The sequence below is a fragment of the Euleptes europaea genome, chromosome 18, assembly GCF_029931775.1.
Source record: "Euleptes europaea isolate rEulEur1 chromosome 18, rEulEur1.hap1, whole genome shotgun sequence".
Taxonomy (NCBI): domain Eukaryota; kingdom Metazoa; phylum Chordata; class Lepidosauria; order Squamata; family Sphaerodactylidae; genus Euleptes; species Euleptes europaea.
The window spans coordinates 31,993,027-32,016,805 of NC_079329.1; the positions used below are offsets into that span (position 1 = coordinate 31,993,027).

At 44.4% G+C, this 23,779-nt stretch overlaps 1 protein-coding gene across 1 annotated transcript; it reads right to left on the minus strand.

Moving 5' to 3' along the window:
• Window positions 1-7,293: 7,293 nt before the first annotated feature.
• On the minus strand, window positions 7,294-22,380 carry LOC130490840 (vomeronasal type-2 receptor 26-like). The gene is made up of 6 exons (XM_056864645.1): window positions 22,163-22,380; window positions 21,241-21,418; window positions 19,593-20,447; window positions 13,017-13,244; window positions 10,582-10,708; window positions 7,294-8,195 (listed from the first exon to the last, which is right to left on the minus strand). Exons 1-6 carry the CDS (start codon window positions 22,378-22,380, stop codon window positions 7,294-7,296), a joined length of 2,508 nt encoding a protein of 835 aa, XP_056720623.1.
• Window positions 22,381-23,779: the final 1,399 nt, after the last annotated feature.

A 23,779-nucleotide genomic window follows, 5' to 3' on the forward strand; every position in this document is an offset into this window, starting at 1 on the left:
TACAATTCAACAATAATATGACTTCCCCCTCACCCTCTTCCATCTTAAAATAAATTGTATAATCTTTTGCTAAAGGAACTAATCCCACTATTATTAAACCTACATTTATCTTACTTTAAGCAAACTGTATATGTGGGATTAGATCAACGAGTATCCTTTAAATGATCCCATTAAAAATTGATTTTCGCAGTAAGTTCTCCACACCTCCCATACCCCCCAAAATTGTACATTATCATTGTGATTTATCAAAGCTGTAAGTTTTGCCATCTCAGTCAATTCCAGCAGCTTCTCAGTCAATTCCAACATCTTCTCAGTCAATTCCAGCATCTAACCTCCTACTGTGTTATTGTCATTGGGAATTAATACAATAATACAGACATATTAGCTTGAGCTAGCTTGTCATGGCCAGAGTGTCAGGGGTGGGAATTTGTGTATTTAAAATATTAACGTGATGAGCTTTTTTGCCTAAAATACCCGAAGAAGTGAGCTGTGGCTCACGAAAGCTCATCCCCCTGCCAGAAATTTTGTTAGTCTTTAAAGTGCTACTGGACTCCTGCTCTTTTCTAGTGCTAGTGACAGACTAATACGGAGGGTTGCCAGGTCCCTCTTCGCCACTGGTGGGAGGTTTTTGGGGCGGAGCCTGAGGAGGGCGGGGTTTGGGGAGGGGAGGGACTTCAATGCCATTGAGTCCAATGGCCAAAGCGCCCATTTTCTCCAGGTGAACCGAGCTCTATCGGCTGGAGATCAGTTGAATTAGCAGGAGATCTCCAGCCACCACCTGGAGGTTGCATATAATAGCCAGCTAAATCTCCTGTTATCAAACAGTATTCCAACACGCAGCCACAAATTTTCTTTTGTTATTTTTATAAATTATTTTTCTTATGCTCACAAAAGGAGAAATTTCACACACACACTCGCCTGCTCCTTCATTCCTTCCATTAGCAACCGCCATTTGCATAGCTAACGCGCGGCTGTGATTTTGCATGATCCGCCCCCACCATTTATGCAGGGTCAATTTCTCCTTTTGTGTCGGGACCATGAATAGGCATTTTAAAGGTCGCATTTAAAGTAAAAGTTTCTTATGGTAGAACTGCTGATTTTACTGAGACTTGTTTTTTTTTAATAACTGAGATTCAGAGTACAAACACCAGATGGCAATATCTGCATTGAGTATGCAGACTCCACATTCTAGTAACAGCTGTGACAGTTTCATTCACAATATCTGATGCACACATATTCTCAGTATTCTGATTATGGTTCATTGTGACAAGCCCTTTCTACCAACCAAGGGGACCCACGTAGCCTCTTACGATTTTGGGAAACAAGGTTTGTTCTGAACTTTAAACCCTTCCCTCAGTTGCAAAATGTTCTTAGGGTAGCAAGTGTAAAGGATGTGGGTTCTCTGCTGTGAGTTAAATTTCGTAGTTAGCAAGAACACAGAGATCACTGAGGCAGGAGCTGTAGGCAAATAATAAAGATGTATTTATTTACAGGTTCAAAAGAAGAGATCAGCAGCACAAGTCTCTAGGAAGTCAAAGGAGAAGCCTGGCTGAGGCACATAAATTCAAACTAGTTATGGCTTCAGAGTGTGGTTTGAATTTAGTGCTTGTACGCTTTCCTCATGTCTCTTAAATTCAAATAAACCCAAAATAAATTTCACTTCTGGAACTGTGATAGCTGGATCACAACCACCCAGAAGAAATGGTAGCTTATTAGCCACAAGCATCTTGTAGGCTTTCCCCAAGTAGCCACTAAACTAGATTCTTTCACACACACAGGATTCCATCCATATTAGGCTCTTATTTCTGATATTCCTGATCTTCAATTTGTGGAGTCAGTGGAGGGCTATGCTGTATATTTAAATGGGTTTCAAGATGCATTTTGGAAACTCGGGGGCTTGTTGGATGATTATCAGGTAGGGTTTCCAACTCCAGGTGGAGGGCTGGAGATTTCTTGGAAATACAGCTTATCTCCAGAACACAGAGATCAGTTTGACAGGAGAAAATGTCAGCTTTGGAGGGTGGAGCGGTTATATGCTGCTGAGCTCCCTCCCCAAACCATGCTCCCTCCTTGTTCTGCCCCCAAATCTCCAGAAATTTCCCAGGCCAGGCCAGAGTTGGCAACCCTATCAGGGTTTCCTGAGTTAGAAGATCTGTAATGGTTGACAAATTTCTTTGACAGACAGTTTGTCCACTGCTGCTAATGTTGCTACGTGAGATCTAAACTGCAGCAGAGCATTGGGGTGTCCCACCATTTGGAAGTGCAAGGGTCAAGCTCTTAGTATCTGCTTCATAAAAACAAACAAGCATGAGGCCAGGGGTTTAAGAGCCTGATCCAGGCCTAAACAGTGGCTTATCAACATATCTTGCTATGTGATGGCTGTCCTTTGGCTCAGTCGGGGCAGCTCTGGGGTGGGGTGCCGCCTCCCGGCTCTTGACGGCGTGCAATTAACATCTGCACCTGCTGTCGAGAGCCTGGGTGTGATCCTTAATGCCTCCCTATCAATGGAGGCTCAGGTCACAGCTGTGGTCCAGACGGCCTTTTTCCATCTCCGCTGGGCCCAGAAGCTGGTGCCTTATCTCTCCTGTCCCGACCTAGCCACAGTGATCCACAAGGCGGTCACCACTAGGCTGGTAACTCGCTCTACATAGGGCTGCCCTCGAGACTGATCCAAAGGCTCCCAGCGAAAAAAAGCCATCTAATACCCAGCGAAAAAGAGGCATTTTCCTCCTCTTAGTGAAGATCATGATCTTAGATTTATGATGGTTTATTTTAAGACCTTCCCTAGAGCAGTACTCAGAAAAAGTTTGCAAAGATCTTTTCAAACCAATTCTTGTGCGGGACAGGAGAACTGCATCGTCAGCATAGAGTAGAATCGGCGTGGAATGGCTTGCAAGCTTTGGGGGGTGGCAAAACTCTGAGAAATTGGTTGCCATATCATTCAGGTATAGATTAAACAAGAGAGGAGCAAGGAGGCAACCTTGTCTAACTCCCTTGGCCAGTTCAAAAGGCTCGGTTAGTTCTCCTTGGTTGCCACAGCGAACCTGAGCTGTGAGGTCAGTATGAAATTGCTGAATAAGCCATAGTAACCTCCTATCCATAGTTGAATGTGATAGTTTCAACCATAGCCTCTCCCTCGGGATGGTATCAAAAGCTTCCTTAAGATCCATAAAACCCGCATAAAGGGTGCCATTTCGGGGGGAGGAAGGCTCCAAAGGCTCCAGTTGGTGCAAAATGCTGCGGTGAGGCTCCTTGCATGGTCTTCACCGTGAGAACATATAACACCAGTGCTGAAACAACTGCACTGGCTCCAACTGGAGTATCGGATCAGGTTCAAGGTGCTGGTTTTGACCTCTAAAGCCTTACGCGGTCTGGGACCATCATACCTGAAGGACCACCTCTTCTGGTATGGCCCTCGGAGAGCTTTGCGCTCCACGAACAGCAATTTGCTAGTGGTCCCCGGCCCGAAGAATGTGCGGCTGTCCTCAACAAGGGCTAGGGCTTTTTTGGCCCTGGCCCCAGCCTGGGGGAATAGTCTTCCCAGTGACATCAGGGCCTTGTGGGACCTTATGGAGTTCCGCAGGGCCTGTAAAACAAGAACTATTCTGCCAGGCCTTCAACTGAGGACAGCCGCTAGTTATCCATCTTTGCTGGCCTCCCCATCCTCCCCCCACTTCTGTCATAGGTGGGGGATGATCTGCTGTACTCCAGTCCCTTAGTGGTGATTGGTTTATTTTTATGCCATCTTGCTGTTGTTTTAATTAGTGTGATGTTATGTTTTTTAATGGTTTTTTTATGGTTTTATGTGATTTTATAGAGTGTTATCAGCCCTGAGGAGCCCCGTGGCGCAGAGTGTTAAGCTGCAGTACTGCAGTCCAAAGCTCTGCTCACGACCTGAGTTCGATCCTAACGGACATTGGTTTCAGGTAGCCGGCTCAAGGTTGACTCAGCCTTCCATCCTTCCGAGGTCAGGAAAATGAGTACCCAGCTTGCTGGGGGTAAAAGGAAGATGACTGGGGAAGGCACTGGCAAACCACCCCACAAAACAAAGTTTGCCTAGAAAACGTCGGGATGTGCAGGCAAATGTTGTCCCCATCTTCAAGAAGGGGAAAAAGGAGGATCCAGGTAACTACCGACCCATCAGCTTGACTTCTATACCAGGAAAAGTGTTCGAACAAATCATCTAACAGTCAGTCCTTGAGCATTTAGAAAGGATGGATCTGATCACTAAGAGCCAGCATGGGTTTCTCAAGGATAAGTCATGTCAGACTAATCTTATCTCCTTTTTTGAGAAAGTTACTACCTTGCTGGATCAGGGGAATGCTGTAGACATAGTTTATCTAGATTTCAGTAAGGCTTTTGATAAGGTTCCGCATAGTATTCTAGTTGACAAATTGGGAAAATGTGAGTTAGATCCTATTATTGTTAGATGGATCTGCAACTGGTTGACAGATCATACCCAAAGAGTGCTAGTTAATGGTTCCTCGTTCACTTGGAGAGAAGAGACTAGTGGAGTTCCTCAGGGATCTGTGCTGGGCCCTGTGTTGTTCAACATCTTTATAAATGATTTGGATGAAGGAATAGAGGGGATGCTTATTAAATTTGCAGATGATACTAAATTGGGAGGGGTAGCAAATACGATAGAAGACAGAGCCAAGATGCAGGATGATCTTGACAGGCTGGATAAATGGGCTAGAACTAATAAAATGCACTTCAACAAAGACAAATGTAAAGTTCTGCATTTAGGAAGGAAAAATCAAATGCATAAATTATAGGATGGGGGAGACTTGTATGAGCAGTAGTGTGTGTGAAAAGGATCTTGGGGTCTTAGTAGACCAAACACTGAACATGAGTCAGCAGTGTGATGCTGTAACTAAAAAGGCAAACGCAGTGTTGGGCTGCATCATCAGAAGTATAGTGTCCAGATCACGCGAAGTGATGGTATCGCTTTACTCTGCTCTGGTTAGACCTCAACTAGAGTACTGTGTTCAGTTTTGGGCACCACAATTTAAGAAAGATGTAGACAAGCTGGAAAAAAAAGCTAAAAAAGCATCAGATTTCCCAGTCATAGCAAGACTGACTCAGCTTTTTGGGACTGCTACTCCACGTAATTTGATCATGGCCTCAGTAATGTCCAGCTGATCTTTGATGACAGGAGAGACTTTCTGGGTATCTATAATAAGCGTCCTTTCTTCATTGCTGAAATATTTTTCTAGGATGTGTCGTACCTTTGCAAACACGAAAGAAACCAATTCAGGACTTTTCAGTCTGTAATACCAGCTATGGAATTTGTACATCTGAAAGAAACTGACATCAGATTTATGAGAAATGTGACATGTGTTATGCTAACTTATTAATGTTACTTTTAATACACATATTGGAGCCCCATGGTGCAGAGTGGTAAGCTGCAATACTGCAGTCCAAGCTCTGCTCATGACGACCTGAGTTCGATCCAAAAGGAAGTCAGTTTCAGATAGCTGGCACAAACTCACCCTTCCATCCTTCCAAGGTTGGAAAAATGAGTACCCAGCTTGATGGGGGTAAAGTGCAGACGACTGGGGAAGGCTATGGCAAACCACCCCATAAACATAGTTTGCCTAGTAAATGTCGTGATGTGATGTCACCCTATGGGTCAGTACTTGCACAGGGAATTATCTTTACTTTTTAATATCAACAGATGTTTGGATTGTATCAATTGTTGTATAGTAAATGATTTCACTACATGGAAATACATGATTTTGTCAGTCCCAAAATGATTGCAAAGTGATTTCCTTTGAAATCAACATTTCCAAATGCACAATGGATACTTTGCATTCCTGGAGCCTTCCTAGTGCGATCTTTTTTACTCCTGTTTTACAACCGTGAAATTTTTTTTTAAAAATAAGCATCAGAAAACTATGATCAACCAGTAGATCAGCAGAAAAGTGGCATAATCTCCATACCCTGAACAGCCAGAACAGCCATAATAATAGTATAGTCAGAAAGAAACCAGAAAACACTCAACATTATAGGCATTAATAAGAAGTAAAACCCTCATTAAAAAGTCAGTTAAGAATCGAGAAATGATCGAACACAGATATTTGGGAAAGATTTTGGCCACTTTAAACACAAACAGAATGGATAACTGACACATTTTTGCAAGCCCAGTGTGAATGTGTTCCCTCATTCCCAGACTTAATACACCACTTACACTTTTAGTACACATTGGTGTTTTATGCATGGTCGCTTAACCCTCCTTTATTCCCTGTTTCAGCCAGGATCAAATTTTTGGGAATGCGCTCATTACCTCATTCCTTGGAAGCTCAACGCTGCTTCAATGCAAAACGAACCCAGCTTTTCCCATTCCTCTTCTGGACTGAGTCAAACCGTTCTTCTTGGCTCATTCCAGAGCCACAAAGTGATCGTACACCTTTCTTGGGTTGAGCTTTGCCCCACCCTTTTCCAAATATTTCTTTAAGGCAGCCAAACAGGGGAAGCACAGAAGATTGGCTTCTCTCACAGCCAATCCCGAAGCAGTGTGTAAAGAGACAGGGATTCAAGTGCTTCCTGCTACCTCGGAGCTTTTTCTGAGCAAAAGAAAGGCTTTTTTAAAACGAGGCTTGGATTTCACCCCCCCCTTCTTTCATAGTGCTCCGTTTTTTGTTCTTAAAATGCTTTTTTATGTGGCAGTTGGGTCTGGGGGGAAGGAAGTCTTCTCTCAGGGTGAGTACGGTGAAGTCAGCCAATTACAGAGCAGCATTTAAAGGGGTGGGACTTGATTTGAGCTTGGGAGAGTGCTTTTTTGTATTCATGCCTCCATTAGCACACAGTTTCGTCCCTGATCATTCAAGCCAATGCATACAGTTTCCCCAACCTGGGTTACTTTGATCCTGACTGAAACGGGAAATAAAGGAAGTTAAAGCGACCATGTATAAATGATTATTGTAATGAGGAAACAAATGCCCTGGAAGAGAACATAGACCCTGAAGAGGACGTAGACTAGAAGAGGTATATCATTGGGATCTAGTTGTTTGTTTATTTATTTATTTATTTATTTATTTATTTATGTATTTATTTATTTATTCCAATTTCTGTCCCGCCCTCCCCAATCGAAGCCAGGATCGGGGTGGGTAACAACAGCCTACAGGCACATTAATAATATTCATTATAACAATAAAATCAGTCATAAATAATAATAAAACAACAGATGGCACCTAGGAAAGTAGGTTACTTCTGAAAAATATTGCAAGCAGACATTCCCCCATTGATCATAAACATAACTAAAATAAAATGGGGGGAGGTAGGTCATAAGATTTAATTCTTTGTTTTTATTAGCTGTCCTTTATTGTTTAGCTCAGGTCTCAGTAAAATGATGTAGCATTTCGGGAAAAAGATGCAGCCCAGTAGCCCAGCACTGGAGGCTAAGATGCAGAAGATCTCCACAGCCACCATGGATTTTCCCTTGGTGCTCAAGTAGGTTGGAATGAAGGAGACCCACACACTGCAAAAGACCAACATGCTGAAGGTGATGAACTTGGCTTCATTGAAACTGTCGGGTAACTTCCTGGCTAGAAAAGCCACAATGAAGCTGATGGTGGCCAGGAAGCCCAAAAACCCCAGGACACAGTAAAACATGGTGACTGACCCTTCGTTGCACTCAAGAACAATTGTCTCAGTCACTGAATGCATGTCAAAATCTGGGAATGGGGGTGAAGTTGCAAGCCACACAGTACAAATAGTAGCTTGTAAAAGGGAACATGAAAGGACCATGAAACTGGACAGTTTTTTCCCTACCCATCTCCTCATTCTGGATTCTGGCTTCGTGGCCATGAAAGCCAGAACCACAGTCACGGTTTTGGCTAATACACAAGAAACAGCCACTGAGAAGATGATGCCAACAGCCGTTTGTCGAAGGAGACAGGTCCACTTCTCAGGCTGGCCAATGAACAGCAATGCAGAAAGGAAGGAGAGCATGAGGGAGATGAGCAGAGTGTAGGTGATATCCCTGTTGTTGGCTTTGACTATGGGAGTGCCCCGGTGCTTAATAAAAACCCCGAGCACCAAAGCTGTGATGAAAGAGAAGGAAAGAGCAACAGTGGCCAAGCTGATCCCCAGAGCTTCTCCGTAAGACAAAAAGCTTATATCTTTTGGCAGGCATAAATTCTGGTCTTTGTTGGGATACTGACCTGCAGGACACTGAGAACATTCATTCATGTCTGGAAAACAAAGCACCTGTTTTGGTAAAGGGAAGTGCCATGCAGAGTTCCTAGCGATAGGACAAAGTATACAAAAAGTGCTGCTCAATTGAAATCAGACAGCAAAGCTTTCTGGCTTCACCTTTAATAATACAAGGAAGAATTTAGGTTCGGTGCTGCTCCCAAAGCACACGAGATTGTCCTAGTGCAGGGGTTGGCAAACTCATTAGTCAAAAGAGCCAAATATCAACAGTACAACGATTGAGATTTCTTTTGAGAGCCAAATTTCTTAAACTTAAACTATATAGGTAGGTACACTGTTTATTAACTTAATAAACTTTAATTAAAGTTTTAAGTCTTAATTAAACTATAGGTACGCTGAATAAAACTTGATGTCCTACATAATAGTGATCTTATTTATTGATAAAAATTAAATTGTAAGTCCCTGCCATTTCCCCCTCCCCATCCGGAGGCCTAGTCTACTGCCATCAAAGCCTATTGGTAGACCTGGCCTACGGCTGAGTCCCATTGGGAGGCCAGGTCTACCCATTGGCTTTCTTGGCAGTAGACCTGGCCTCCGGAGGCCCATAGAAGCCAATTGGTAGACCTGGCTTCTGTAGAGGGACTTTTTCCCCTCCTCGGAGTCCAGGTCTACCGCCAAGAAAGCCAGGGGGTAGACATGGCCTTCCAATGGGACTCCGCCAGAGGCCAGGTCTACCAAAGGAAGCCCACCCTGCCCAACAGCTGATAGGCGGGCGGGGCGGGCCAGGAACCGCCGAGCCGCCCGCCCAGCAATCATGCGGCTAGAGGGGAGGGGAGGCTTTAGCCTCCCAACCATTGAGGGCAAGGGAAAGGGGGACCCGGCCATTCTCCATGGCGGGGGGGGGGGAAGACAGCGCGCCGGCTCGCCTGCTCTCTCGCGCTTGCTCTCTCTCTCAGGCGCGTCGGCTCTGCAACCCGGCTGCCGGCGCGAGTGGGTGCGAGAGCAGGGGCTCCGAACCAAGTTCGGAGAGCCGCACTCAACGGGCCAAATAGCTGCATGCGGCTCGGGAGCCACTGTTTGCCAACCCCTGTCCTAGTGTCAGGTCTTTGCCTTTTAGCTGGAGCAAAGGCTCTTGACATGAGTTAGGCCAGGTTCTGGCCACACGTCAAGTCCTTGGTTCTCATGCTTCTGAACGTCTGTGTATAGTTTCGCTCATCCTGTTTTCTGCAGCTGTGAGAATGTTTAGTCTGCCTTCCTGTCAACTGCTTATCTCAGGGTTGCCTAGCAGTGTTTACTTTACCAGTCCGTAGTGACTTAAACATGTAACCTGCCTGTATTCACCATTAATGGCCTCACCTGCGTGTAGGCAGTCAGTTCTTTAATCTGTCTTTTTGCTCCTAATAAAGTATTACTGCTTCAGAGCTACCTGCCTGGATGAGTTTGCTTATGGGATGCTAGGGACAGACGCCTGATCCTGACACTTAGATTCTGCTGTCATGCCTTTTGGTCCACTCAAGGTATCACAGTCTAGACCAGTAGTTCCTAAAAGTGGTGGGATTACCAAGAGGAGCACTAAAAGGCAAGAGGGCGGCAGCGGGGTACTCAAGGTGGGCTTCTTCAGTTGTGTTGTTCACTTCTTTGCATGAGCTCGAGCTATGCACCATGCTGGGAAATCTGGTGGAAACTATCCGAATTCCCCCCCACCAGCTTTGAAAAGCTGGTATCATTTGATCAAGTTAATCAATTTTGTCGAATAAATTCTTTCTTTTCTTTTCCAATTTATACCCCACCCTCTATCCCCAGCTCAACCTACATCATCAAGTCAACAAACAACATAACAATAAACAACCATAAAATACAAAAAGCCTTAAAATTATTAAAATCAATTCCAATTATTTATATATTGAATTGAATTGAATTAAACTTAATTGCATAAATTAAACAAAAACATTTTAATCTGATTTTGAATACATGTGCAATTAATTGTTACTGTTTTGAATTTTGTTATTATCTTCCTTAGTGAGTCATGCAAACCACTATTTTAAATAATGCTTTTTAAAGGGTAGGATGGAGGCAGTGGAGATGAGTTTATGTACTGAAGGGGGCGGCAACCTGAAAAAGTTTGAGAGCCACTGATCTAGATGGTGGACTTCAACACATCTGGATATTCTGTAACTTCTTTTCCACCCTGTCAACTGAGGTACACTTTTCTAACAGCAATTGCGTATCTGAGCATATTGAATCACTGAAGTGCCTTCAGCTTTAAAAAGTTTAGGTTGTCATGCAACAGTTTCCTGGAAGTAAGCACAGTTGAATAACATGGGGCTTGCTGTTGGGTAGACCTGTTTTGGTCTGCTCCAAGGATCTATATGCATTTGTACATATTGAATTAGAACCAATATATCCAATATTTGAATCTCTTACCTTTTTCATTTGAAATCTTCCCTGGTGGACATGCAAGGCAATCATAGCAGCAAAAAGGCTTTCCTTCCTTCTTTCTCCTGCTATAACCAGCAGTACAATTCTCATTGCAAACAGAAAGAGGCTGCACCTAGCCAAATGGAAGATAAATGGATTTGGTTGGTATGTCATGCTAGCATGACTTCTAGAGAACATTTACAGTGCAATGGATGGGTGAAAGCTCTGCAGTTCTTAGAACCTTTTAGCAATGTCTTGGGATGGGTGGAGTGTTTGGGAGTCTTTGTTTTTCCACAGTGCAAGACTATGCTCACCTTTGATAGTATGTTTCTAGCTGTGGGTTTGAAGGACAGTAAAGAGATCGTCCTGGTCTACAATTCTTCTAGCTCACCAATATGCTCTCTGGGTCAGGTGGTTTATGTGATCTGAATTTTGTAGTGGATACTGCTAAGTGTCAGTGTGCTAGAGGATGCCAATGTTTATAGTATATCTGCCTTGTTGGGCCACCTCGGCAGCATCTAGAGGACTGTCCTAGGTTACAGAAGAAGAAGAAGCACCATACTAAGCCCCACTAATTAAAAAAGGGATATCTGTTGGATTTACTCAACTGCATTGGGCAGCACCCTGGTGATCTGGTGGGAAGCTGCAAATGATAAGTTCTGTTGTGGATATATCATTATGTATTGGAACACCTGGGTGCAGTTAGTTGTACCAATCTACACAAGTGCTTGATCTGTTAAGATGATACACTCCACGGATTTGTGAATCTTATAGATATCCGAAATGCTATCTGAGTGGAGGTGTGTGTATGTGTGTGTGTGGGGAGGTGTTTGAAGAGTTTCAATGTCTACTGTGTTAATTGGAAATAGCAATAGAATGGTTTTAAGTAGTTGCGATTATTTAAGTAGTTAAAAGGTAAAGGTCCCCTGTGCAAGCACCGGGTCATTCCTGACCCATGGGGCGGTGTCACATCCCGACGTTTCCTAGGCACACTTTGTTTGTGGGGTGGTTTGCCAGTGTTTTCCCCAGTAATCTTCCCTTTACCTCCAGCAAGCTGGGTACTCATTTTACTGACCTTGGAAGGATGGAATCATAGAATCATAGAGTTGGAAGGGACCACCAGGGTCATCTAGTCCAACTCCCTGCCCAATGCAGGAAATTAACAACTACCTCCCCCCAACAATCCCAGTGACCCCAACCTTGAGTAAACCTTGAGCCGAACTTCTGTCGGGATCGAACTCAGGTCGTGAGCAGAGCTTGGACTGCAGTACTGCAGCTTACCATTCTGCGCCATGGGGCTCTACTATTTTAAGTTGCAATTATTTTAATTTGTTTATTTGTTGTTTCTGTCATTTTGTTGTTATTTTGTAAGCCATACTTTGATGAGTGGGACAAACAGGGTTTTTAACTTAAAAAATAAAAATATGTTTTCTGTGCTCCTCCCATATACTTGAATTAATGCATTTGTAATCCTCCCCTCCAAAATGACAAATCATTGGGTTATAGATCAAATCAATCTTGAACTCTCGTAGAACCTAAAACGACTAAAAAGAGGCTATCATAGTTTGGTCACATTGGTCACAATGAGAAGAGAAGAGTCTCTGGAAAAGACAATAATGCTAGGGAAAGTTGAAGGCAGCAGGAAAAGAGGAAGACCCAACATGAGATGGATTAACTTGATAGACAGATAATTTATTTACGGCCCTTAGCCAGATAAAACAAGATAAAACAGGAAACATGGACTAATAAATTCTTACAAGCAAAGAATTATACTCTGAGTCTTATAACACTTAAAAAGAAAATTACAACCGAGACACATCTGTCAATTGCGCTAAGAGGCTTTTCTATGGCGTCAAATTTTCATTGCTGCCATGCAAAATTTTGCAACCTGAAGAGTGACTGAGGGATTATCCCCTTGTAGGAGCATCTCAATCCTTTCTCCTGCTCTGTCAGGTCCCATTCTTGATAAGAGGGGCTCAATAATCTTCGAACGGGGTAATGTATAAAAATTGCAGCTCAGGAGGGCATGCTCAATAGTTTCTAAGTTCCCTGATTTGCAGGGGATGGATTAACTCAATCAAGAAAGCCACAACCCTCAGTTTGCAAAACCTGAGCAAAGCTGTTTAAGTTAGAATGTTTGGAGGATGTTAATTCATAGAGTTGCCATGAATCGGAAGCACCTGAAGGCACTTCACACACACACAATCCTTTTCCCCTTGAAGGCACACAAATAATCTTGTTGACGTAACAACCAAAACAAAGAAAAGTAATTTTTTCCAAAGCTTTGCCAAACAAAATTTAAGGAGAAAACAATTGCTCGAATGATTCTCACCTAACGTACAGAATGAACACAGAGAACAATTTTCATGTATGAACATTTTACTCCTATTTCAACACTGGGAAAATTACTTGGTGTATCCCAGAGCATTCAAAAATTATACCTGGTTGAACGCAGCAGGCCATGCAACGGCATTGTCACGAATGATGACCATTTTGTCTGGGGGAGCCTTTGAGTCCATCTTTCCAACTTTGACTCTAAGAAAGGACTGGTTTGGGAATGTGACCCAATTGACAATATCAAATTCAGTTACTAATTCCCCATTTTGGTCAAACAAAATCCTTTCCCCAGCGCTGTTGTTGAAGGAAACACTTTTCAGAAAATGGTGAAGCTAAACGGGAGGGAGGGGGAGGGAAGCAAAACACCAAGGATAAGGACGAGTAGAACAGAATGATACATTTTCACATAAGAGGGCTTGTGTTATTGTTCCCTTTAGTGCTATGTTCATACTCACTACTGGGAACTGTAGAAGATTTAATAAATTAAAAGACAGAATAAGAAACAGATGCAAGCCAGAAAACACTAATGACAACCAAAAAGCTGTCATATTGAACCCCCATATTTCTCTGGAATGTTCTGTCAAGTGACACCTGACTTATGGTGAGTCTGTAGGGTTTTCAAGGCATGAGACAAACAGAAATGGTTTATAGTTGCCTGCTTCTGTGTAGCAACCCTCAACTTCCTTGGTTGTCTCCCATCTAAGTACTAACCAAGGCCAACCTGTTGAGTTGCTGAGATCTGATAAGATCTGGCTGCCCTGAGCCATCCAGATCAGGGCGAGTGATATATGCCACCCCCAAATATAGCTGTAAAGCAAAACAAATGTTTAAGCTATCTTGAACCTTCCTAAGAATCTAACATAAAACAAATAAAAGGTTTCAAAGAACAGGACCTGTGAATCTGTAGAATCAACAAATATAAAGCAGCTGTGCTATAGAAAGGATTGGTTGTACCACCTGTTTTTTGGCTAAAAAGAATAGGGGCAATCCTACCCATGTTCTAGGTATGGTGATGAAGTGGGGTGGATGGCACATCTGCCTTTGAATTGAGCTTCAGAGTTAGAAATGGTACAAAATGTGCTTCAGCAGCTATTATGTCCAAGAGGTAAATGGATAAGAGCAATGTGTAGCTATTAGTTTAGTTAGACTTGTCATTAGTATACAGCAAGTCTATCATAGTGTCTTGGGAGAGCTACTGCCATAGGCACAACCTCCATATTGGAGCCTCATATGCTTTGCAATGTGCTATCAATTTGCAGATGACTTATGGGGACCCCACAGGGTTTTTAAGGCAAGAGATGAACAGAACTGCTTCGCAATTGCCTCCCTATATGTAGCAACAACCCTTTACTTCCTTGGTAGTTTCCCATCCAAGTACTAACAAAGGCCAACCTGCTTAGCTGCTTAGATCTGATTAGATCTGGCTAGACTGGGCCATCAAGGTCAGAGCGAGCCCCGTATGCCTTCCTCCCAACCATAGCTGTAAAGCTAAACAAATCTTTAAGCTGTTTTGAACCACCCTAGTTGGTAAGAAAGGAGTTAGAACTATTTTAATGAATAACAGCCCATTCCTTAGCCTTGCAGTGGCCAGGGACGGTGTGGCTGAGGCGTTGCCCACCGAGTCCCTGTTTACTCCAGAGCAAAGAGGTATCCTACCCACCTTGGCAGTTCAAACACGTGCTCAGGCGCGGCAAGCTCAGGCCAGGAGCGACTCCCCTCAAGCCCACCGAGTCCCTGTTTACTTCAGAGCAAAGAGGTATCCTACCCACCTTGGCAGTTCAAACACGTGTTCAGGCGCGGCAAGCTCAGGCCGGGAGCGACTCCCCTCAACCCCCCAAGGGGGTTTTCCCTCCTGTTCCTCCACCGTCGCTCGGAGATGCTAGCGGTGACACTTCAGCCCAGCCCCTAGCAGAGAGCGACCCTGTCGTCCCGGAAGGACTACCCAATTCTTTCCATGATACTTTGATATGCGAATGCCTAGCCGAGATGAATAACAATGTCCTGCCTTCTGGTCTTGAGCGACGGGGGAAAATGTGGGTTAAAGACACCAAGTTATACGTGCCTAAAACTTTGCGAGCAGAAGTGTTAGAACTGGCTCATGGAGCAAAAACCGCTGGACACTTTGGGTTTGTTAAAACGTTGCATTTGCTTCGTCGTCAGTTCTGGTGGGCGGGTATGTGTTCTGACCTGGACTCCTTCATCCGCAGCTGTCCAATATGCGCCACCGCGAAATGCCTGATGAGCAAGCCCACCGGGCTACTAAAACCGTTAGAAGTGCCTCAAGGTCCATGGGAAGTAATTGCTATGGATTTCATAACTGATTTACCATTGAGTTGGGGGGAAACCGTCCTGTGGGTGGTTACTGATCTTTTTTCCAAACTGGTGCATCTAGTCCCTTGCGCAGGCATGCCCTCTGCTGAAAGACTGGCTCATTTGTTTGTTCACATGTTTTCAAATATCATTCGTTCCCGCGCAAGATAATTTTGGACTGCGGATCTATATTCGTTGCCAAATTCTGGAAAGCAGTCCTCAAACTAGTTGGAGTAGAACAAGGTTTGTCAAGTGCCTTCCACCACCAAACGGATGGACAGACTGAAAGAGTTAATGCTGTACTAGAATGCTATCTCCGGTGTTATGTGAATTATCACCAAGATGATTGGGTTGATCTATTGCCTTTTGCAGAGTACGCATATAATAATTCTGTTCATCAATCCACAGGCTTCAGCCCCTTCCGCATTGTGCATGGCAAGGATTTTGGCCCTGTCGGTCAGGTGGATGTATCGGGGGAGGAGGGGGGGCAGAGATATCGGACTGGATTCAAACCATCCAGTCTACGTGGCCTTGGTTAACCAAAAACTTAGAACGGGCCAAAAGGAAGTATAGAGCCCAAGCTGACAAGCATCGGACCCCTGGCTGGACACTCATGGTGGGTGATTTGGTATATCTCTCCACCAAAAATCTGCAGTCTCTGCGACCCTCCAGAAAACTGTGTGAGAAGTACATTGGGCCATTTCCTATCACCCGAATTATTAACGAGGTAACGGTGGAATTGCAACTTCCTAAGACGTTAAAAAGAATCCATCCAGTGTTTCATGTCAGTTTACTAAAACAGTATGTGCCAGCACCTCAGTGGCATCCAGAAGAGCCTCCAGAGGTTCCCAAAATGGTGGTGGTGGGGAGGAATACTGTGTAGTTTCCAAGATTCCTGCATTGATGGGGGGGGCTGGAGTACCTAGTCCGTTGGAAGCATTTCAGTCCCGCCCACGATGAATGGGTTAAGCATCGTCATGTCTCCGCCCCTCACCTACTACATCAATTCCATGCCTCGTATCCAGATAAACCCGCCCCATCGGATGAGGAGGGGAGGGGGGAGCCCTGGGGGGGGCAGAATGTGAGCTCCAGGCTTGGGAGCGCAGCTGGCTCCAAGGTTAAGTTGCTCAGAATTTTTTTATGACTGCTTGCGCTCCGTTTGTGTGATAACTGTAATTTATCATGGGAACCAGGCTTGGCCTGGTATCCAACTGTGCCTTTGTGATGTATATGTTCCAACCTGCCCGCTTCCCCTCCATTAGAGTCCTCGTACCTTTTCCTGTAAGTTGCTGCGATACACCTTATGCTTCCCAAATAAACTGCTTCTTAGATGACTCTGTTCGGACGTCTGGTGATTGGGATTCAACAGGTGAACTCAGACCTTACACGTTAGGACGCTGGCGGGAGGCAAGGTCGGTGTCCCACGGCAGTGCAGGGAGGCCGGTGTGAGTGGTACGTGCGCTAGTACAAGAGGCATGGATGCTGGAGCGGGCCCTTGCACATCTCCTGAGTACTTTTGGCTCCAAAGGTCAGGGATGGACTGTTAGATAATTAAAACAAAAATCTAACATAACACCAATAAAGCTTTCCAATAACAGAACTGGTGAATCTATAGAAGAGAACAAATGTAAAACAGCTGTGCTAAAGAAAGGATTGGATATATAACATGTTTTGCACTAAAGAAAATACGGGCAACCATAGCTGAAACATCACGTTTTGCATTACGTGATAAAGCAGGGTGTGGTAAAGGAGCTCAGGGTGGCACATCTGTCCTTGAATGGTGCTTCAGACATAAATACTACAGAAAAGCTGCTGTTATGTCCAACCACCAAATGGATAAGTGCAACATGAATGTATTGATTTACTTGGGCCATTTTTGCATGGTCAATTTTGATGCTCGCTCAAAGCTCTTTTTAAACTGCGACTTTAAAAATGCCTATTCACTGTCCCGACGCAAAAGGAGAAATTCCACCCCTACTCGCCTGCTCCTTTGTTCCTGTTTGCATAGCCATTAGCATGTGCATAGCTAACACACCTCTGTTGTTTTGCATGGTTCCTTGAGGGAGATTCTTCGGGGCAAACACCAAAGCTCGCGTTAAATGGGTTCTTTAGTAATGCGAAGCAGGTATGCACCGGCTTCACAGTCACTTCCGAAATGACGGTTCTCTGTGCAAAATTCAAAAACATATGCGGGTCAATTCAGCCTGGAATGCGTTGCTAATTACCATGCAAAAATGGCCTTAGAGTTGTCATCAGTGTTTGACAAGTCAATCATAGTGTCATGGAACACAAACTTCAGTAGGCATGATGTGTACAGCTCTCTGGGGGCTCTGATGCTTCCTGAAGAGCACTCAAAGAATTTCTTTCAGAGAAGAAGGGTGAGGTGATTGGGACAAATATGTAGAGACCCTCAAGGGCCCATCATGTCCCCTCTTTTCTTTAATATTTAGATCAAACAATTGGAAGAGATCATGTGCAGTTTTGGAGATGGTGTCATCCGTACTTAGATGATATTCCCACCTCTAATCTGATGAACCAGATTTGTTTCCCCGCTCCTCCACATGAAGCCTGCTGGGTGACCATGGCCTAGTCACAGTTCTGTCAGGACTCTCTCAGCCTCACCTACCTCAGAAGGTGTCTGTTGTGGGGAGGGGATGAGAAGGCGATTGTAAACTGCTTTGAGACTCCTTTAAGGTAGAGAAAAGTGGGGTATAAAAATAAACTCCTTCTCTTTCTCTTTCTCTTTCTCTTTCTCTTCTTCTTCTTCTTCTTCTTCTTCTGCTTCTGCTTCTGCTTCTTCTTCTTCTTCATCATCATCATTGTCATCATCATCTAAAGCTCTAGAGGCTCCTCTGGATATCCTGATCCGGTATCTTAAGGCTGTTTTTTAAACGGCTGAGATTAACCAAGATGAAGTGGAATCCAGAGAAGAAGATGAATTCATAGGGGAGGCTGAGGTCCTGGTGTGGATGCGTCTGCCAGTTTTGGATGGGGTGAAATATTTGAGGAAGCAAGTACCGTATATACTCGCGTATAAGCCGAGTTTTTCAGCCCCCAAAAAGGGCTGAAAAAACCCAACCCGGCTTATACGTGGGTCAATACGGTGGGGGGGGGAGGGAGGGAGGGGGAACTTACCACCGCCGCCGCCGCTGCCGGCCTGCGCGCCTTCCCTGCGGCCTGGGAGTGGCCAGCGGGGCCTTCCTGCGCGCAGGCAGGGCCCCGCTGCCTTCCCCGCCGCCGTCTCCAGCTGATCAGCGGGCCTCGTCCTCCTGCCTCTCCCGGTGAGTAGGGGGTTCAGGGGCTCTTCCCCCTTCCCCTAGGGTGGTTCTGGGGTCAGGGTGGGTCTGGAGGGCCCGGGTGGGGGTGGCGCTGGGGTCGGGGTGGGTCTGGAGGGCCCGAGCGGGAGGGCGACCCGGGGCAGGGGCGTTGTATAAGCCGACCCTCGGCTTATACACGGGTGCCTAATTTTTCCCCATTTTTGGGGTGAAATTAGGCACCTCGGCTTATACGCGGGTCGGCTTATACATGAGTATATACGGTAATGACTCTGAGGGATGCTCTTGGACCCATCCTTGCTGATGGAGAAGAAGGTTGGCACTGATGCTAAGATACTTTCACTTCTATGTAACACATAATTTCCCCCTAGATTACTCTGCTGAATTAGCTATGCTGCTCCATGCCACTGTAACCTCTGGTTTGGGTTAAATGGGATTGAAACAGGATTGCCATTAAAATGACTTGGAAGGTTCAGTAGCACTAAGCACACAAACCCACGGCTCCACTCACTTTGTCACCATGCTTTCCCAGAGAGGTCCTTTCCTCCTCAACCCATTCCTGGGAAATTAGCTCATTCAAGGGGACATTCAAGGGGAGGGTCTGAGGCAGAGCATCTGCTTGGCATGCAGAAGGTCCCAGGTTCAATCCCCGGCATCTCCAGTTAAAGGGACTAGGCAAGCAGGTGATGCAAAAGACCCCACCTGAGACCCTGGAGAGCCGCTGCCAGTCTGAGTAGACAATGCTGACTTTGATGGACCAAGGGTCCGATTCAGTATAAGGCAGCTTCATGTGTTCATGTGGCCCCCTTCACCCCCCACTTTAGGACTGCTATTAAGAGTGTTTCCATCAGCTCTTCTTGGAGGTTGATGAAAATATAAAGCCAGAAATTTGGTTGAGAAGGATTCTATGGCGTTTACTCTGTGCCTACAGTAGGATGGTTTATAGTGATTGAAAATGCCAGGAGTCATTCTGTGGTAAGTGGTGCCTGTGGTGGTTTGTTTGCTAGCCATCTTACGTTCCTAGAGAAAAGCAGGGACAAATGCTTTAAGTCACAAATACATTTAACAAATAAGTGAGTATGATTAGAACATCACCTGCCACCACTCTTGATCTGGAAGATTCCATTGCCTGCTGTTCACTGTTACTCTATGTTTAAATCTGGAGGAATGCATGGCATGCAAAGCATGCGCCACAGCATAAAGTCCATTGTAGATGCTGTAGCTGTGGGCAGTTGTGATTGTTTCAAAAACAGATCCGGGAAGATCCTTCAGTTTCTCCTCCCCAGTGCACGTTTCTCCCTTCTCTACTGTGGAGTCGGAGAATGAACAAACAAATGCCTGTTGCCAGAATTGTCTGATGAAGCCATCTTCTTTTTCAGAGGTGAGATTTTTCTCCTGAAGAAATTTCTGGAATCCCGAGAGCTCCATGGAGTGAATTGCAATGGATATGGCTCCATGGATAAAACTGATGTCCCAATTTCTTTGAAGTGGTAGTGAGGTGAAGTCCATCTGAGCTGTCAATATCAAGATTTTCCCTGTTGCCTTCACTGATATATCCTCACCTTCTGGAAGTTGGATGAACAATCTTATAATTATCATGGTCTGAATTTCACCATGTAGGACCAAAACCTTGGCAGTGCTTCCCATAACAATTTTGTATGTTTCAACCCCTTCAGCCATTGCTTTAATAATTTCACTGGAAAATGCTATTGCTGGCATTGTGACTATGAAGTCAAAGCAGATGCCGTTTTGGGATAGCATAGGAATAAAGTCCTGTACAAATCTTTCTCCGGTCTCATCATTCAGAGATATCACCCCAATCCACGTCCACCCGAAATACAGCAACATGTGGAGAATCCCCATATATTGATGGGCCTGATTTGGGAACATCTGGTGGAAGAAAACGGATTGTGTTTTGCTGTCCATCCTTGGTGCAGAGCCATAAGAGATCTAAAGAAAGAGTAGAGGGAAAGACATTTCAAAAGTAAAATTAGGGGCTATTTAGTTTCCACATCATATTACTGAATGCATAAATTGGCTTGTTAACTAAAGTCACTGTTTGTAGTAATGTGGCCCAAGATGAAGAAAAAGAGTTGGTTTTTATATGCCGACTTTCTCTACCATTTAAGTAAGAATCAAGCCGGCTCACAATCAGCTTCCCTTCCCCTCCCCACAACAGACACCCTGTGAGGTAGGTAGGGCTGAGAGAGCTCTATCAGAACTGTGACTAGCCCAAGGTCACCCAGCTAGCTTTGTGTGTAGGAGTGGGGAAACAAATCCAGTTCACCAGATTAGCCTCCACCGCTTATGTGAAGGAGTGGGGTATCAAACCCGGTTCTCCAGATCAGACTCCACCGCTCCAAACCACCGCTCTTAACCACTACACCACACTGGTTCTTGGATACAGAGGATCTACATTCTTATATCATCAGTGCACACATTAAAAAAGGAATAATTATATATCACTCCATTTCATAAGTACCAAGGAATGTAATGGATTACTTTCCCTGGAAGCTGCCCATGAACTGTATTTATCTTGACAATGATTGAAACGTTTTGTCCCTGAACCACAAGGTTTTGTCTCTGAGCCACTTGCAAAAGTCTAGAAAAGAGTTAATCTTTTTATTCTCCCTTGATGCACCTTGTGTGTGTGTGTTAAGTGCCTTCAAGGCGCTTCCGACTCATGGCGACCCTATGAATGAAAGTCCTCCAAAATGTCCTATCTTTGACAGATACACCTTACCAGTGGGATTTTGTAGATGCATAGAATGGCTGCTGTGTGGAGACAGATGTTAGAGTTTGGTCCTGTGATGACTGCAACTGGACTGTTCTGGGCATCACACTTGTAGTTGGGAATGAATCTGCCCTGTGTGGAGAGAAGTTCCATTGAGGCAAGATAGGTCCTACTTGGATTGAAATGGCTGTTGTAGATGTCAAAGCCCAGAGTGATGTTGGGTAAGATCTGGGGGTTTTCATTGATCTGCTTTACAGCAAAATCCAAAGCCAGGATGTGCTGGTAATTCTGAGTCAGGAACCTGCAATGAAAGCAGATGGCTTCAAGCTGAAAGTGAAGGTTTCTTCTCTCTGAATCCAGCCTAGTGTAATTGCTACCAATAACTAACTACAACCAAGACACCAGAAAGATGACACCTGTAGAACAGAGAGTTATGTTTGACAAAACAGACCTCGTGGTACCTCATTGCTCTGCCAAGATCAAGAATGTTCTTTCCCCCAGGAAAGAAGGCATCAAAAGTTTCTCCAAATAATAAACAATCACCTTGCCAGGGATCATCATAATGCAAAAACACAAAGAAAAAAGGAAGATACACATACATTCAGAGCAATAGGATTAAAAATTTCCCCAAGCTACATATCTGATCCTTAACCATTAGATCAGAATGCTGAGTGTCTCTTGGCACAATTGAGGACAACAGACCAGACATAACTCCACTGAACAAATCTTGAAAAGTGGCTAACATAATAAATATAAGTGTAAAATGATACTGAAAAGTATGGAAGGTGAAAAATTCAATGCATATTGCCAGCACCTAGGCTTGGAAATCAAGAAAGAAGAGAGAACAAAACACAGCACCAGCCTTTCTCCGCCTCAGTAAATCTCAGTCAAATCAATGTGCACGATTTGGTGGAAAAGTCCAGTTTCTTACAAAAGGTCATCGAACAGTTCCTCAGAGGGATAATTTTCAAATGTTATTGGATTGCAAAACGTGTAGATTTGGGACATAATGGCAGCAATGATGAGGTCTCCTGATTTAAAGTATTTGTGAATGATAGGAAGAGGATCTCTGATGGGGCATTTAAAAAGAGGAACCTCACACATTGCCAGAGGCAACAGCACTAATCCCACCACCAGGAACACCACCATTTTGGTTGAAAAATGTCCTTCTGGACACCAGTTCAGCTACTCTGACAATGTCTTCAAGTGTCCCTGACTATCCTGACTTGAATGATCTGGCCTTTTGACAGTGAGCTTGTATCTCATAGCGTCAGGGTTCAGACTGATTAATTTTTCTCTGCCACCTGTCCCTGCTCTGAATGACTCAGGGAATATTAATAGAATCCCTCAGTCTTGGATAACAGTTTCGCCAGGGGCTGCTGGCTCTCTCTGGGGACTTGGAACAGATGTAGAAGTAATTGTGGTTAATTTGATAATTACAGGGGTGATAGTAATCAACCCCAACATATTGCAGGGAGAAAAAGAATTCTGATGTCATTTCCCTCATATGGATTTTTTTGGGGGTTGTTTGTTGTTGTTAGTCCATCAAAGTGCTTGGGTACAAAGTACAAGGAAGCAGCTCTCTGCCCCAATGACTCTGCAATGGATACGGAGATGATCAAATACATTGATTTGGATTAAGTTATCCCTGTAGTGTTATTAGTCCCCCATTGAAGGTAGGGGATCTCCCATTCCCTGCTCTGAGTGGTGCAGGGAGAAAATTTAAAAATGGCCCTCATGCCTATGGTTTGATGTCACCTCTGGGGAAAACATCAATTCTGACATCAATTTCCCTCATATGGATTTGTTTGAATTGCTATTATATTATTTTCTTGTATGATGGCATCACAATGCTTGGGAATTTGCAAAGTGAATTTACCCCAGTGAACTTGCAATGGACAGTATCATGTCCGAATACATGGATTTGGAGCAAGTGATCCCTGTAGTGTTGCCAGTCTGCCACTGGGACAGGGGATCTCCCTGCTCTGAGTGGCAGCAAAATAAAAATAAAAAAATGGCTGCCATGCCTATGGTGTGATGTCACTTCTTGGGAGAACCCAGAAGTGACATCACACCTCTCTAGGAAACCCTAGAAACTATGGTAAAACTGTAGGGTTTCTGATTATTCCTACAGAGAACTGGCATCACTTCTGGGTTTCCCAAAATGTCCTATCTTTGACAGCCTTGCTCAGATCTTGCAAATTGAAGGCTGTGGCTTCCTTTATTGAGTCAATCCATCTCTTGTTGGGTCTTCCTCTTTTCCTGCTGCCCTCAACTTTTCCTAGCATGGCGGTCTTTTCCAGTGACTCTTGTCTCATGACGTGACCAAAATACGACAGCCTCAGTTTAGTCATTTTAGCTTCTAGGGTCAGTTCAGGCTTGATTTGATCAGCCACTGATTTGTTTTTTTGGCAGTCCACGGAATCCGTTACACTTTCCTCCAACACCACATTTCAAAGGAATCTATTTTCTTCCTATCAGCTTTCTTCATTGTCCAGCTTTCACACCCATACATAGTAATAGGGAATATGATGGCATGAATTAATCT